At 28.5% G+C, this 17,276-nt stretch overlaps 1 protein-coding gene across 1 annotated transcript in view; it reads left to right on the top strand.

Moving 5' to 3' along the window:
* MS3_00003708 (uncharacterized protein) overlaps positions 1-17,034 on the top strand; it is a gene marked incomplete at its 3' end in the record, with an annotated part of 30,643 nt that extends 13,609 nt beyond the window's left edge. The window contains exons 3-8 of the mRNA XM_035731375.2: positions 2,743-3,144; positions 7,647-7,967; positions 9,314-9,679; positions 14,980-15,264; positions 15,988-16,275; positions 16,459-17,034. Of these exons, the coding sequence (XP_035587009.2) occupies positions 2,743-3,144; positions 7,647-7,967; positions 9,314-9,679; positions 14,980-15,264; positions 15,988-16,275; positions 16,459-17,034 (2,238 nt within the window). The remainder of the gene's footprint in view (positions 1-2,742; positions 3,145-7,646; positions 7,968-9,313; positions 9,680-14,979; positions 15,265-15,987; positions 16,276-16,458) is intronic.
* Positions 17,035-17,276: the final 242 nt, after the last annotated feature.

The raw sequence follows: 17,276 nt of genomic DNA, 5'->3' as shown, positions 1-17,276 counted from the left end.
TTGAGTGATGACTCTAGTGCTGCGAAAAATTTCAGTTTTGAGGTGTCGCTCGTGTTGTAGTTTAATCCCTTTCAGAGTATATGTTCTATGTATAGAACCATCCAGCTCAGAGAACAATACTCCATAAAAACATTTAGTAAGTCAGTAATTAAGTACACATTTGTGTATTTGGTTTTTGAAAAACAATACAAGACTTGATTTTATAGTAGATACACTTCCAAAACAAAATCTACTAAATATGGTCTAAACCTGTAACTGAGTAGACGAAAGTCAAGTACTTTATCCACCCTGGCCACTAGTATGTTTTTAGTTTGCTAAGAGGGTGGCTTTCAAACTATGGTTTTTATTATACAATTTATGGTAAAATATTGTCTTGATCACATCAATTTAACCATTGTTTAGATAACCTTAACTTCATTAGGGTTTTCTGTAGTTTACATCACAGGTTGGCATTAGTTAGATGATCATTAAAAAGATAGGAAGCACTGAACTCTTGTTTCATTATGGCATAGTACTCAATAGTTCACGTCTACGAATCCGCTAGGGGTCGAACCCAAGACATTTGCTTCTTGGATAGAGTTTTTCACGTCTGAGTAACTGTGTATATATTGAGTGATTTAGGTTTCTAAATTTATGTAAGTAGTGATATTTCACGCCCATCCTGCAATATCACATTTTTAATATTTGAATTCACTGCATTTGTATGCTACTAATGAAAATTTTATTATTTAGCTTCTCCGATTTTTACTACACTTCTGTAAAGCGTATCAAGTATAAGATTTGATTATTGTACATTAACGTTTATCATGTTGTATTTAAATATTCTACATATAACCATTAAATCATGGCTATTCATATCAGCACTTAAATAAAAAATAGATTTTTTATAACTTTAATCTGGAAAAATTTAAATGGTTACAAAGTATTTCAATTAACAAGTGATTCAGGTCAAAAATTGGAACATCATGATAATTAGGGATACCATTCTCATATCTATAATTATGTTGATTTATTTACTGTTATTGTCTATTCAATAACCAATAAACAATACTGATGAATTTAAAATTAATTAATATGGTTATATGAATAATCATAATTGTATACAATTAGATTCATATTAGATAAGGTAAATTTACATTACAATGGTTAGTTGAAATTGACCGTTATAAGATGAAGAAACAATTGGTGACATTATTATAGTGGGGTATGCATCATATCTATTTATATGTGTGTATAAATTATAAATCATTATTTATTTGGATTTTCTTATCATCAATTTTCTCAGGCTTCAGTACAAATGTAATTAATAATCTTAACTTAAATGTTTCCCGTAAAAAGTTCTACACAGTTCGAATATATATATATATATATATATAATTTTTCTACCCATTGGGATATTACAAATATACTATTTATTTAGATGATTGTAGTTTGTTCATTCGATTAATTAGATTTCAACTAGTAAAATGAATGAACATAAACTGTAGTGATTAATAATTTACGTATCAAATTGATCCCTTGGTTGTATCAAATTGATTTTATCGAAATTTTATTAATTCATATTCTATGTAATACAGTGGATCAGTGTTAAGTTGATATTTAAAATTGTAAACCAACAGTTTCTTCAAATCTTATAATCAGTAATTAAAATGTTTTACTGTCAGTTAGTTCAAGCACATCTGGATACCGAAAGTCATAAAAGATGCCATTTACAGCCAAAGTAAAATGTCACCATATTTAGATGATAGTCTGTTTCTAATTCATTTGATTTAAATTGTTTCAACTGGATATATTTGTTATTGTCATTAATTATACAAGGGGCATTAGTTTTCAAATATTTACTGCCTTCTAGTCAAGTACATAGTGAGATAAATTATTCAGGACATGATTTTGATGTAGCTTCAAGAAAGTCCTACACACTGCACTTTCGTGGCCGATGTGTTGTCTAAGAAATTCAAACGACTAAAGGCGAATATCCGAGGCTTTAACCAGGTTGGCGGATATCGATGATCAACCTAATGAAGTTGGAAAACACTGATTCTAAACAAATGGTGCACATTAGTTTCAGCATCCTGACGGAATAAATGGCCCATGAACCTATTGTTGGTTACTGAACACCATGAGGCTGCATCTCCTAACGTTGTTCCACTACCTTAAGGATTAGACCTGTAGGTCAAAAGTTTTCCGAATGACTCCTTAAGGAAACCACCTGCTTCGGTATGGGCACTCAGGCAGTATGATAGCCCTCATACAAATCGAACGATATAGTGTGTTGTATATATACTTGTTGCTTACTTGTACCTATGACTATATGTTCAATAATTGATGATAATAATAATAAGTAGCTTTTTATACGTCTATTCGATTTATGGTTTGTACTCGATGCAATATCCTCTATATAGATACTGAATGCTAGGCATTTACCTTCATTACTTAACAGAAAAAGAAGTGATTCTGTAGGTAAATGTAAAACCGATTAGTTCACAATTGTACTTTTACATAATTAGATAGTGTTAAATTGTAGTATGATGTCTGCTTAAAAAACTAAGATGACGTAAATCACTTTGCGTTTATTAAAGTTCTTTCTCTGTATTTACTTTATGTGATCTAATCATTCATTTTTATTATTTAAACTATCTTGAAATGTAATCATTAAATTATATAAATACATAGATCTTTTATATGGTATCATTTTGTATTTTCAGCACTTCTTGAACTTTTTTTCTTCTTTTCTTTTCATAGAAACGTAGCTCCATTGAATCGAATCAGTCATTCGACGGTGAATATATGAAAATGAAAAGATATCATACAGAAAAGGCTAATTTAAGTATAAATAATCATAATAATACTGATTCGTGTATTGATGATAAGAAATCCTGTTGGGAAATAAAACAGAATGTACAAAATATACCTGAACAAGACAATGAAGAACATGATAGTGATGAAGAGCATAGATTGACTATTAATCAGTCATCATCATGTTCGTCATCATCATCTTCATCATCAATGTCATTGACGAGAAATACATTTATGCAATCGAACTCAAATACTATGGTAACGCGTAATCAATTATCCTATCATGTTGCTCAGTATTTAATTAAAGATATAAAACCCCCTGAGACAATCGATGGGGAAGGTTTTCGGGTATGTTGAGTTTTAACTTGTTTAAATTATATTACTATTAGATGATAAAACGCAATCTGAATTTACCTTGAATAAGATAGACATATTATTGTTTTATAATGCATCATGTATTTTAATAAGCTATCACAAGAGAATGATATTTAATACCTTTAACACGAAATAACATGATTTAGCCTAGTGGTATTAAACATGATGTTTGTAGAGAGGCTTAATTGTCCTCCCTCAAGAACATAAATTTTTGATGATACAGTATATAAACTTCTCAATGGTTTTCTAGCAGTATTTTTTTCATGAAACCAACTATCTTTGGACGGAAATTTGAAATACCTGTAGAAATCATTTGATCATAATATTGTCTTTTCGGGTAATAAGTTATAAAATGATGATATTCTAAGTGTGAATAGGTTGTGAACTAGGCTTAAATAGTGTAAACGAGAGTAAAAAAAAAACAAGTATCAACAACCATACAGTATAATTGATCTGATTTATATTCCTATCGTAAAATTGCTTCAATAGTTTTCATGTGTTTGAACGAAGAATTCCATCACTCATTAGTGTCAATCGAATGATACATTCCTAAAGGATCAATCAATATTGGATAATTCAAGAAAAACGTAACATTGGATTATGGCTAACTCATAACTTCATTGATAACATTATTAGTCGGGAAATTATATTAGCTGTGGTTGTTAATTAAAAAGCAAAAAAATATATAATCTAAATTTATAGTTATAGTCACCGATCGAAACTAAAAATAGTTTTTTTACAATTCACTTTACAACTAAGTCGTAACTATTTCAGGTGAAATAAAACAAAACGACCTAATAACTGTAATTGAATAAATCTGAAGATTTAGAAATAATTTTCTTTTCTTTAGTAAATTGAAGTAACAATTTAAAAAGATGAAAAACAAATATCTGCTTATCTTGGGACAGGATCGTGGAACAGTTGTCTAGTGTTTCCAGGTTTTCCATGGTAGTCTAGTTTCAATTGACTCATGAACTCAACTAATAAATTACTATAATATCCATAAAAACCATTTTTCTAATAATTGTCTTTGTTTTTCATATAGTAACAGGCTACTAATTTGATAGTTTGCATAGATAGTATTTTGACCTATATTTTGAACTGAATAGTAAACGTCGAAAATTTTATTCATTTCACTACATACTGTTGAATTTTTATTTTTATCTTTTGTCACCAAATAATACATTCAACTATGTACACTTTGATGACCTAAATTGATTTCCGTTTTTTGATTTTTTTAATATTTATATAGTCTGTTGTCAACACAATACAAATGTATTGTGTATCTACTTCACTACTTGATACGCATGATAATTTTGCTAATTTCAACAAATTCTATTAGTTACTAGTTGCCTACATTAGATGAACTATGAAAAAAAACTATCATACATATGACTAATTACTTATTCACGATAATGTTGATGACTTTAATAATTCTAGATTTCTCATTCTTTCTTTCTATCTCTTTCAAATTTACTTATCCCTTTTTTTTGTTTCTTGGGTAGAGTAAAAATGAAATTGTATTTTAGTTTTAATTCAACCCGCATTTAAATTATGACAAGAGTAGTTAAAGAACTGGCAGTAGTAAGGTTGATAAAAGTAATACCAATGATAATTGGTATTGTTTAGTTGTGAATACTTTTCTCAATATTCTAGTCGGAAATTAGATAGATAGTGTTAGTCTCTACCCGGAGAAGTCGTAGCAGTGATTTTTCTCAAATGAAAATTTCAATGATTCTCTTTTTTTTACCATGTCTAATCTAACTAAACTGAACATGGTTTCGTCCATGATTGTCATAATATGATTTCCTTTTCTTTAATGTTGTGTTATAAACTTACTGTTTAAGGTTAGTATACTTTCATGTTGTTTTTCTTCATTGTCTGTCTATTGTTCTATCTTCTTATTTCTGCTGTTCACTAGTTTTTTTTGGTAGATTCTCGTATTCAACGACTCATCAACATTTTCTCGATTAATTTATCTTATTCATGATACGGGTTTTCGATACTTATTGTTAATTTTCTTCATTTACTTGTGTTTTTGTATTATGAATAAACTGGTGGAAACACTACTGTTATCACTAAAGCTACAAATAAACGTTGTTTCGATAGAAAATAAAAGAAGATAGGGAGTGAGCGTATATGTATGTGTATTAGTGTATACATAACTACAAGGCTATCTATTGTACTGGTATGTATTAACGGGTTCTGTGACTGTAAGATATATACATCTGTCAAAACTTAGAAACAATCCATCTGTCTTTATATTTTTACTTCTAGAAATTGTTTGACCTCTGAATATATATGTTGCTAGATTTAATTTTTTTGTTGTTGTTAAGTTGTTTATTTTTTGAAAATGTTTTCTTTTCGTTTTCACTAATAGTAGATAACAATAAATGTGTATATATATTAATAGTAACAGCACTAATATAATTGTCTTATACACGTGACCAATCACTAAAAAAGAATGTATTTATCGAATAGTATACATTCAATAATTTTAATATGTTATATGAAAACAATGAACTTTATTGTTTCATTGCTCAGAGACGTAACTAAGTGAAACAAATTTAAATCATTTTAAAAAATTCATGTTAAGGGATTTGTCCAATCTCTTTAATAGAGGATAATAAAGTTCTTTGAGAAATTGAATGTCAAAATATTGTGTAGATGGTCGTCACGTTTACATTATATTACAAAGACGAGTACTTTGTGGAAACTTTTCATTGTAGATTATTTGTGATCAGTTTAGAAATCACTGAAAGACAAAGATAATGTTAGTGGTAATAGAATTTTAGATCACAAATCAGAAGTCAAAAAGGGCGTATTGTTCTAATCGCGTTTTAATGAACGTCTTAGATCGACTCTATTTTACGCTATGGATGGAACAAAATAGCCTTCTGGTGTGTTTTGGCTTTCCGTAATTTCTTGGCTAATGCCTTTTCACGGCATCAAAAGGATTATTGGAATTTTAACAATCTTAAATTATTTTGTTTTTCAGCTAAATCATTGCTGTTTTTATAACACTCTTATCATGTAATGAGTGATTATTTTAATTTTCCGATAGTGAATAAATCTGAACTTGTTATAACTGAAACATACGGATATGGTTTAACATAAGGAAGAAGACAAACACTAGTTACAAATGAATGTTTATCTCAGATTCAAGTACTAGATTTTTGTAAATAATATCTCAGTATTCAAATTTACCTCCGATTGATTATTAGTTAAATCTAAATAACTATAACCTAAACAAATATATTTAATACATAGTTGTAATAATAAGAATGCAAACTTTTATCATACTGAATTAGTTCATAATCATACGTTTGATTTCTCTGTAATATGACTGCGTAACCAAAATGTTATTGTAACTTGGATTATTTCCGCACTTATTATAACAGCCACGATATTGAAATTATAATTGTTTATGATTATTTTAAGAATATTGAGTACATTTTTTAAATAATAACAGTGTAATGTACAATTCTCAAATTGTAATAAATATTTAAATAGTTGAGATCATGAGTCAATTGAAGCTAGACCACCATGGAAAACCTGGAAGCACTAGACGGCCGTTTCGTCCTATTTGTAGAAATACTAAGCAAATGAAAAATCCCTCCAAAAAATCTTCAATACAATTTAAAAGTTATTAAATTTTCATTTGTTTTCTAATTGATTAATTGAGTACATTTGACATTTCCCCTAAAAGTGTTCTGTACTTCAATTACATTGTTATCCGTAAAAATAAAATAATCTATGGTTTGTATAATGAAATTAACCTTGGAAGTGAAACTTCTGTAGTATTTTCTAAGTTCACCTATGGTTAATTGATGTATTTATGGGATAATAGAAATCCATTTATCAAAACATTTCATCACTTCACGACTCATTCATTCATTAAAACTAATAAGTAGTACTAAATGGAATAATTTTTAGAACTTCAGTCAGTAATTGATCAAATATTATTATTAATAAATTAATATTTGTATCAGAAAGAGTTTTTGTGGATAATATAGTAATTTCAGTAGCTGAGATCATGAGTCAGTTGAAGCTATACCACAAAGAGGAATCACCTAGTGTTCTAGTGAGAAGCCGTGGAGTTCAACCAGTGGAGTTCAACTGGGTCTGTTGTGACATAGTAACTTACTGATGACAATGGTGCACGGTGGTGCAACTTCGTAGATTGGTTGATGTTAGATAATAACACCGGTGAATGCCGGCTCAGTGGTCTAGAGGTTGATTGCTCGCGCACGAGGCCGATAGGTTCTGGGTTCGAATCTCGCGAGGCGGGATCGTGGATGCGAACTACTGAGGAGTCCTACGATAGAACGAAGCGGTCGTCCAGTGCTTTCAGGTTTTCCATAGTGGTCTAGCTTCAATCGACTAATGATCTGAACTGCTGAAATGAATATTTTCATTGAATATTTATTTACCTCAGTTTAATTATTATTTTTTCTCTATATTATTTCCTACAGAAACTTTTGTCATTATTTACAAATCATAAATTACCAACCATAAAAGAAATTTCCGAAATAACATTCCCTGAATTATATACTAAAATAGAAGATCATCTAAATAAATTACTTGACAAAAGAATTATGCAATCCAATTCATTTAACTCCGCAATCAGCTTTTCAATTGAATTATGGAATACGATAAACAATGATAATAATAATAGTAATGTATCTAAAGATTGCATAGTCACAGAAAATAAGCAGCAATTTGCGAACATTGGTGTTCATTACAACTCTAGTCAACCAACAATAACACACAATTATTTATATAAATCTATACAAGTAAGTATTTACAAATGTGTTTATTTATTTTATAGTTGAGTTAATGAGCCAATTGATGCCAGACCACTATGGAAAATCTGGAATCACTGGACGGTCGTTTCGTCCTAGTGTGGGACTCCTCATTAGTGCGTATTCACGATCCTGCTCCGCGAGACTATTTTTTTATTAAAATGTGTTTACTTGTTTGATATTCTATTACCAGATATAATTATCGTCACAGTAACGAACAACAACCTACCAGTGAGAGTTAATGACAGATTCACTCGATTAACATAGTTAATAAGATCAGTAATACAGTCAAATTCAGCAATGATAATTAATAAAAAGAATGACAGTGTTGTAACATAATAATAAAGAGCTCATGTATTTCATTAAATATGATAAACACTGGTTAATTTACTCTGGAGGATATAGAAATCAAAGTGATTTAAATTAATCAATATGAATTCTTAAAGAATCATTAATGCATGTCTAGTATTTCCTACCTCTCAAAAATTCTTCGATTAGATTATTGTCAGAATTAATATATATAAAAAAATTATTTTATGTAAACACACAAAGAGGCACCAAGTATATATGCAGCACATTTTATCTTTTGATTTGTGTAAGGGATGGAATACCGACTGGGCGCCCAAACCGAAGCAGAGGGTTTCCTTAAGAGGTGACTCCTTAAACCTTTAACCTACAGGTATAATCCATGAGCTAGTGGAACAACGTTAGTAGATGAAGTCTCATGGTAGTCAGTTGCTGATACTTTTCACGTTTATACATTGTCTGATCCACCACAACCAAAAATAGGTTCTTAGTCCACTTATTCCGTCAGGATGCTGAAGCCAGTGTACACCATTGGTTTGGAATCGGTGTTTTCCAACTCCATTAGTTTGATCCTCGATATCTAAAAACCTAGTTAAAGCACCGAACATTCACTTTTCTTTGTTCGAATTTCGCAGACTGCATATCGGCCACGAGAGGGCAGTGAGTAGGAGTTTCCTGAGATTGGCTGTATATGCATGGCCATATGAAAGCATTTCTAGAAGAGGAGCTGACTCTCCCCACCCTTAACCGTACCAGAGCATTCAGTGGCTTAAATATTCTACAAACGTGAATAATTGTCAAGTTAACTTCATCAGTTCCATTGTTCATAACAATCAACGAATGAATAGATTATAACAGAAAATTTTCCAGTTATTTATTAGGGCAAATCAAAAAAGAAAAGTTGTATTGTCTAACACAGTATTTTACTAATTTATTTTTTAAAATAATTAGTTAATTTAATGTAAAATGTGTATATTAAAAAGTAATCTAATACACGTATCATTATTTCAATAATATTGTTATTATTTAAGAATCCGAATTGCACAAATTTACTTGAAGTTGTGGATAAATGTCGAGCACATTTATTATCTAAACTTCAACTTGTAACAAATGAAAATATGTCGGAAATTTCATCAACATCTTCAGAAGTGAATACATTTACTACTACTACTACATCATCATCATCATCATTGTCTGAAACTACATCAACGGGGATTTCTGATAAAAATATTCATAATAAAACACCGGAACAATCTCAGTCACTATTGGAAGTTATGCAATGGCCAGTGCCGATCATAACTAATGATGTTGAATTTCTAAAACATTTAATTAATGAAACTGAATCAAATATTATCATATTACCATGTTTGGTATCAGAATTATCGAAAGCTTTATTAGTAAGTATATTATATTTTTCAATCTGATATAAAAATATAATATGAATAATGTCAAAAATCATACACGAAATAACACACATGTTATAAATAAACGCAGGATATTATTCAAAGCATCTATTCAGCTACCGATTTAAATATATACTAATTTAAAAATACTGTGTATGATTTTAAAAAGGATCAATTTTACATTTGATGCCTTAATTTGTTTTTAAGTTGTGTGTGCTACTGATGTCAACAGATATATGTAGTATATACCATCAGTCAGAAGTGAAATGCCTGGAGGCAGAATGTTAAGGAGATCGAAGAAAAAAGAACAAGAACAGTAAATAATTGCTGTGGAAATGAAGGAATAGTGAAGTCTGAGACGGCCGATTGACATTTTGAGAGATAAATATTAACTGTATGGTTCTCACGTATTAGTAAGATGCTCTGTAATATTGTGTTCAACTACAGTCGACCGTCCCCATTTGTATTCTCGTTCACTACAATATCTTGATTTAGATCAATTCAGATAGGTGATTTAAATATAATTTTGGATGAATTATTCTGCCAGAAAAAGTTATATTGAACCATCGACCAAGTAAAAAATTTCCTGTAGTAGACTATAGTAAACATCCTAAAACTCTTATTAGAACTATTACAGTTAGATTGTGACTAGAAGTGGAATTCAAAACATACATTTCTCTCTATTTAAAACTCATCAGTTGTGAATGTACCTGGAATGAACCGAAATTCAGCTCATCTCATATTAAGCGGTAATGTATTATCCATTGAGCTAATAAGTTTAAATAACCATTATATTGTTCAACCAGTATGTTGCTTTATCTTAAATGTAAAAAAATCATGATTTATTAAACTTCTATTTCTCTACAGTTTGATCTGTGCAATGACTTGAAAGTGAACTATTGACAAAATCTTTTAAGAAAAATTAAATCTAACCAACAAATATAATCTTTACTATGAATAACGATAAAGCTCAAACCTTCCTCTATGTTTACTCTACCATAATAACTAAATATTCAGTAATTTATTGTTGAAATAGTATAGTTCATTACCAATTGTTAGTATTATCTCTAGTTTAGTAATTGCAAATAAACAGAATTTTAAATATTGTTTTGGAGCTATAATATAGATCCTTATTAAAAGTACATCTTATAAAAATAAAATCATTAGTTCTATATATCTATAATATAAAGAAATGTCTGCGATCAATACTATTATTATTATTATTATTACCATTAGCAGCAGCAGTAGTAATAGTCGTAGTAATAACAGTTGTACTTTAAAGATTTTATATAATTAAATGAAATTAGTACAATATTCACATTCCAACTTATGATTATTATCATTGCTAATCTATATATGTGTATTTTCTTCCACATTTCTCATTGTTGTATTAATTTTATAAGATGAAAATGTATACTTGCTTTTATTTAAAACCAGAGATGGTGAAGAAAAAAGCAGGTGAACATTGCGTAACAATAACAACAACAAGAAAAAAAAGAGAGAACTAAATTATAATTAGTACCATAGTACTACTCATTTCTGTGAATAATTTACTATAAAAAAACACAACCTCAATTACACATGACTTGAACAGAATAAATGGTAATAATAATAATAATAACAGTAATAATGATGATGAGAAAAAATTATGTAGAATTCCTTACTGTTTTGCATTGAAATAGACATTTTTCTTGATCCAATTTCTCTCATAATTAATATTAATATTGTTTTATTCCAAAAAAATAAAACATGAATAGTTCACAACCATAACTGTGTACATATGAAACATTGTACAAGTGGTGCATATGTAGAATTCATGATAATTACAATGATTCATATGCTTTTAAAATGTAATACAAAATGTAAAGTACATTGTAGATAAGATTAATATCTTTATAATCCTATAATAAAGATTGTTATAACCATTATAAGAATTTATCTTTATAATATATTGAATAGAAATATTATTCTAGAAGTATTCCAAAAAAATATTAAAGAGGAATAGAATAGAATAGCTAATTTGTGTCACATGTGAGGCAGTTAACCATCGAAGACAATGAAAGGTGGTCACGCAATATCGTGGATTGGTTGAAGTTAAACATTAACACCGTTGGATAGTGTTCACTAGCGAGATCAAAGTTCCTGTGTTCGAATACCGTGTATGGAATCTTAGATGCACACTGTTGAGAGGCGTCCCACCTTAGGACGAAATGGACGTCAAGTGCTTCCAGGTTCTTAATAGTGCTCTAACATTAATTGATTCATGACCTCAATAAAAATAAACAATTAGTTATTTAATCCAGTTCTAAAACATTGTAAATGAATATTTCATTTCTTAGTTCTAGAATAAAACAATATATTAGGCCATATATCCCACCTATACAATTAATAATTTAAAACAATTTCATTTCAATAATTCGAACAAAGATGAATGATTGCTGTTATTTATTTAAGTCTTTTTTCTCACTTGAAACGGTATATACAACAAATTACATTTTATAATTAATAGTTTATAAATAGAAATTTTAATATATTAAACATTGAAGCATGCTAAACACATTATCATTCACTTAGACTAGGTGAAGAATTGTCAGAATTTTAGTTTTCCACTCATCGGGATATTGTAAATACTGTTATTTCTATTTCATTATCGTTATGATAGTAATTAACTTCATGGATTAACATCAGTTATAGGGTCATTGAGAAGTATTGTATAACTGTTTTGTTTAGGTTTTGGATCTCTAAACAATACTTACTATTTGCCTTTCTACGATTCACCGTAATTTGTTTAAAAATATATTAAATTTGTTTCTATAAATCATTCAAATATAAAATTCCTATCATTTTTTTGCTTTGTTAAGAATCGTTATATACATGTTGATTGCTGAGTAGCGGTATAACTAACCAGCGCCATATTTGTTTAGTTCACTTAAAATTGATCGAATTCTGTTAATTAGTTTACATAGCAGTCCAAGTGAATCGGGATTGTACACACTATGCTTTTCATCTTCGATTTCTCATAGTTAAAATCATCGATCGATAATATCTATAACTTTAAATTTAGGCCAAGTATGTTCACTTTTCAAGAGAGACACCGATTCTCATAAAACTATTGTATTAGCTAAACAAAACATACCTTGAGCTTTCTGGTAACTGCTTATACAGCTATCTACTATAGAGAAGTAATAGTTATAATTCAATTTATGTCAAATATATCCTATCTCAAAATGAGTATAAATTTCACATTTAAACATCAGTTTACCATCATTGATCACATAATTTACTTTTTACACATACTAGTCAAATAATATAAAATCTACTTAAAATGAAAAAAATAAACATTCGTGTATCTAATTCTTATGGTCATTAGTTCATATAATTCATAACGTACAAATAATATTGCTACAAATAAAAACGATTTTTCACTGACTTCTAAAACTTAAGAGACATCAATGTTGACATGAGATAACTAGATTTCGTAAATTCAGTCGCTTTATAACAACTAGCTCTGCTTATTGTAAGGGTTGATACTATGTCAAGCCTACATAGCCTATCCTAGCCTCTGGACAGATCAATCTATTCATCCTACTCAAGCTACACTTTTATCTTGTCACTTATTCGCTTATCAGCATTGATTGTTTTGTATACGATCGAATGTGCGTTCATTTCATACCCTATTCATCAAGTATTTGTAACTTATTTTTGTCTGAGTATAAATATCGATTAACGCTTAATTAAGTGGAGTTGACTCACTCGCCTTCTCCATTGAACGTCATTTTGATTTGGTTCGCTTTCCAATCAACGATTGTACGAAATATACGTATTCGAAATCTATTCCCGTGTTTGAGTTATTTAATTCCGTTATTCTCTTAGGCGATTTAAACCGATGACTATATACGAAGATTGGCAACATGTATATTGTGATAGCAATCATTCGTTCTATCTAACCGGAGTCAGATATAGGGCCACTAATATATATATATATATATATATATATATATATATATATTAAAAGCCTAATCAAGTAAAACTTGTTTAATAGCTTCAGCTGGTACTAATTTCTTTACAAAATTATTTTTATCAATGGATACAAAATTCCTTATGATAATTCTGTGATAGAAAAACACTCACTTGACTCCACCCTCATATTAGATAAATCAGTTAATTGAGTTAGTTACTATTTCTTCAAATTTGTCAACCTGATAACATATTATCATAAGTATTAATCATATAGATAAATTTCTACATTAACAAGACTTTTATAAATCCATGGCTACGTATATATATATATATATATATATATACATGCTCAAACAATTAATTTTACTAACATACTTTACTCTTAAATGTTGAACAAGAAATGAGGGTTTTACAGATAAAAATCAATGATTCATAATTTTATTTTATTTATTTATTATTACATGATAGACTATGTTTATATTAAAAATAATTGAGAAAAGAAAATGATTAATGAAAGCTATTCATTAATGAAAAGCCAACATGTACTAATAAGATTCTTATTTATTAATAGTAAACAAATAAGTCAATAAAAATATTTATAGAATAAATGAATTTTAGATAGAAGTTGAAATGAGACAATCTACATAGGATGAATAAATGGTAACTAAAATTGATTGAAATTAACTCAAGGTTATCAATAAACAGAATAATTTGTATCCATTACATAAGCTAATAGCTATTTAAACTCAACAGCTTAGTGGATAACTCATCAAATGTTTTAATTGGAATGTATTGGATTCAAGACTTAGTGTAATATTCAATTCATGTTATTATACATTTAGTTATTGAGTCTTAAACTGAATAAAACTTTTATTATGGATTACAATGTTAGCTATAATTTATCTTTATGAAAAAAATTTGTAGTTAATCTCAGTATTGAATCAATCCTCACAAAATGTACATACATATACCAACTAAAACTGATTAAATTCACATGGTATTGTTTGGCCTATATCTTCCCATTGAGGTTTAAGACTGCAATTGATCAGTCTGTTATTGGCATATGTGCATACTGTGCGTATACCTTGATATTGCCTTAATTCACAAGCTTTACGAAACGTGCTTCCTGGATTCCACTGTTAGCCACTATCCATCATTGCTTATATAAAACTGTCTAAGATTCATATATGAATGTCAGGAAACGTATAGTTCATTAATGTATAAATTAAAATTAGAGGCATTCGTGAATTTATCATGATTTATTACTGTTATTATTCTATAATTTAATTTTTCTCTCTTTTTTTCTTTTTTTTAAAAAATTTCTTTTTACAAAGGTAGGACTTAATACCGATATAATTCGTAATTTAATAAAGAATTTATTAAAAGTTTATCAATATAAAACAATGAAAACGATAACAGAATATTCTATTCATAAATTCAATTTCGATGAATTAAAAAAATCAAATTGTTGTAAGGCTGTTTATGATTTATTAAATTGGTATTTAAATGAATATTCATTGAATAAAAATAATAATGATGAAATTAACAGTCATGGTGACAAGGAAAATATAAATGAAATTGATTTAGAAACTATAAAAGGCATCATTTCTATCTTAGATGTAAGTTTACTTATTTTATTATTATTATTATTATAAACATCACAGTAATTTATCCTTTTTTATTATACTTAGAAACTAAGTTGAGATTTATTTACTGATCCTTGAGTTACATCAGGTATATGTGAAACTACCTGGTTGTTGACATCGAAATAGGTTTGAATCTGGAACTTATCAGTTGAAAATCGAATACCAAGTCAGTTGTTTTAGTTGTATTAACAATAAAAATACAGTAGTAATTAGTTAGATTAAAGTAAACGAGTTTTTTTTGTTGAAGAGAAACTCTTTACTAAAATGAATCTAAGTTGAATGCAGAGTTTATGTATTGTATGAGTAAAAGTATTTGAGACATTAATTTGATCATCTATAGTGCAATTTCTGTGTCTTTTCAACACAGACTTCAGGAAGTTTCTTTGACAGATGTTAGTATTTCCGAAATAAAACTATTAAACTTCTCAATTATTATAGTGTTAGGTGTTACCAGGTCTATCCAAGAATTCACTGAAATGTCATCATTAATATTATGATTCTATGTCATCTATCCGTACATAATACTTTTATCGAAGGCTTTTTAAAATTAAGAATAATTAGACCTTTGCCTATTCCTATTCTTGTAACAGAGCACATGCTATATGAGTTGTTAGAAGTTTTCTTATAGCTTATTCTTATTTATCATTACCATTTAATAGAATTATTATCTCATTAATATATTTCAATTTCTAACAGACAATCGGTCAAACTTTGGAATTTATCCACAAGAAAGATCTTATTCTAACTGGTTCAATGATTAAGCCAATACTAACAAATTTATGTGACACACGTCTTGCAAACGAATCGTCAAATTTACCTATTGTTGAAGAATTCAAGTCAACAATTGTATCCTATTTAATGAATTCTTTTCCTAATAATGGTGCCATTTATGAAACATTATGGATCGCCAGTTTATTAGATCCACGTTTTAAAAGTCAAGTACAAGATAAAAAGCCAACAGTGATTAAATTGTTGAGAATGAAGGTAATTCATTTTTTGCGCGTTCATTGAAGTTTTAATAATATTCTAGTTAACATGGTAAAATTAAGTTTACTTTTTAATTTAACACTTTATAGAATATAGCTAACAAAAGTGATTTATATATTTAACTAATGCTCACATGAGTATGTACTTATTTCCGTTCCACATTTTTACCATTCTTTTCAGGTTGACGCCATGCTCACCCAATCTCCTACTAGTAACATTTGCAATAATATACCCAAATCAAATTCTGATAATCAATTACCATCTGACACAACAACTTCATCTATCGATCCAACTACTATATCAAACAAACATAGTGAATTAGAAACTGTATTTGGTTTGAATTATTTTCCACGTACATCTCTATCAGAAGTTGATCGTTATCTTCGTGAAGATCCAATTGGATTAGAAGAAGATCCTTATCAGTGGTGGCAGATAAAATCATCTAATTATCCAAATTTATCATTATTAGCTATGTATTATTTAGCTATATCATTAACATGTATTACACCAGAACGATTAAAATCATTAAATCACTTTGATCCTAATCATCAATCTATTCCAGATATTAAATTAAATTTATTAACATCAATATATGAAAATAAAAACAAACAGCAATTACCATCAACATCATTATTATTATTAGATTTACCAAATATAATTGATGTATTTGGTCAAGGTCGTTTATATATTAATAATGAAAATCAAATCATGTATAATTATTTATGGCATAATTGGCATTTGACAAAATTTATTTAAATCTACTTTCTTTTTGTTTGTTTGTTTGATTCCTTCTTCTTCTTCTTCTTTTCATTTTTAAGAAAAACATATTTTGTATAGACCATTATTTTTCTTTATTGAATATCACCTTGGAAAATTTCATTTATTGCATATAGTTTTTGTTCGTTTTTTTTGTTGTTGTTTGTTTCAAATTGACTAATTCTACTTTATTAATTTTGTTTGCGTTTATTTACCCCTGTGATATGTAAATTAAGCCCTAT

The sequence above is a fragment of the Schistosoma haematobium genome, chromosome ZW (assembly GCF_000699445.3).
Source record: "Schistosoma haematobium chromosome ZW, whole genome shotgun sequence".
Classification (NCBI taxonomy): Eukaryota; Metazoa; Platyhelminthes; class Trematoda; order Strigeidida; family Schistosomatidae; genus Schistosoma; species Schistosoma haematobium.
Note: the sequence above shows the minus strand (reverse complement) of the source record. Positions and strands in the feature narration are given on the sequence as shown.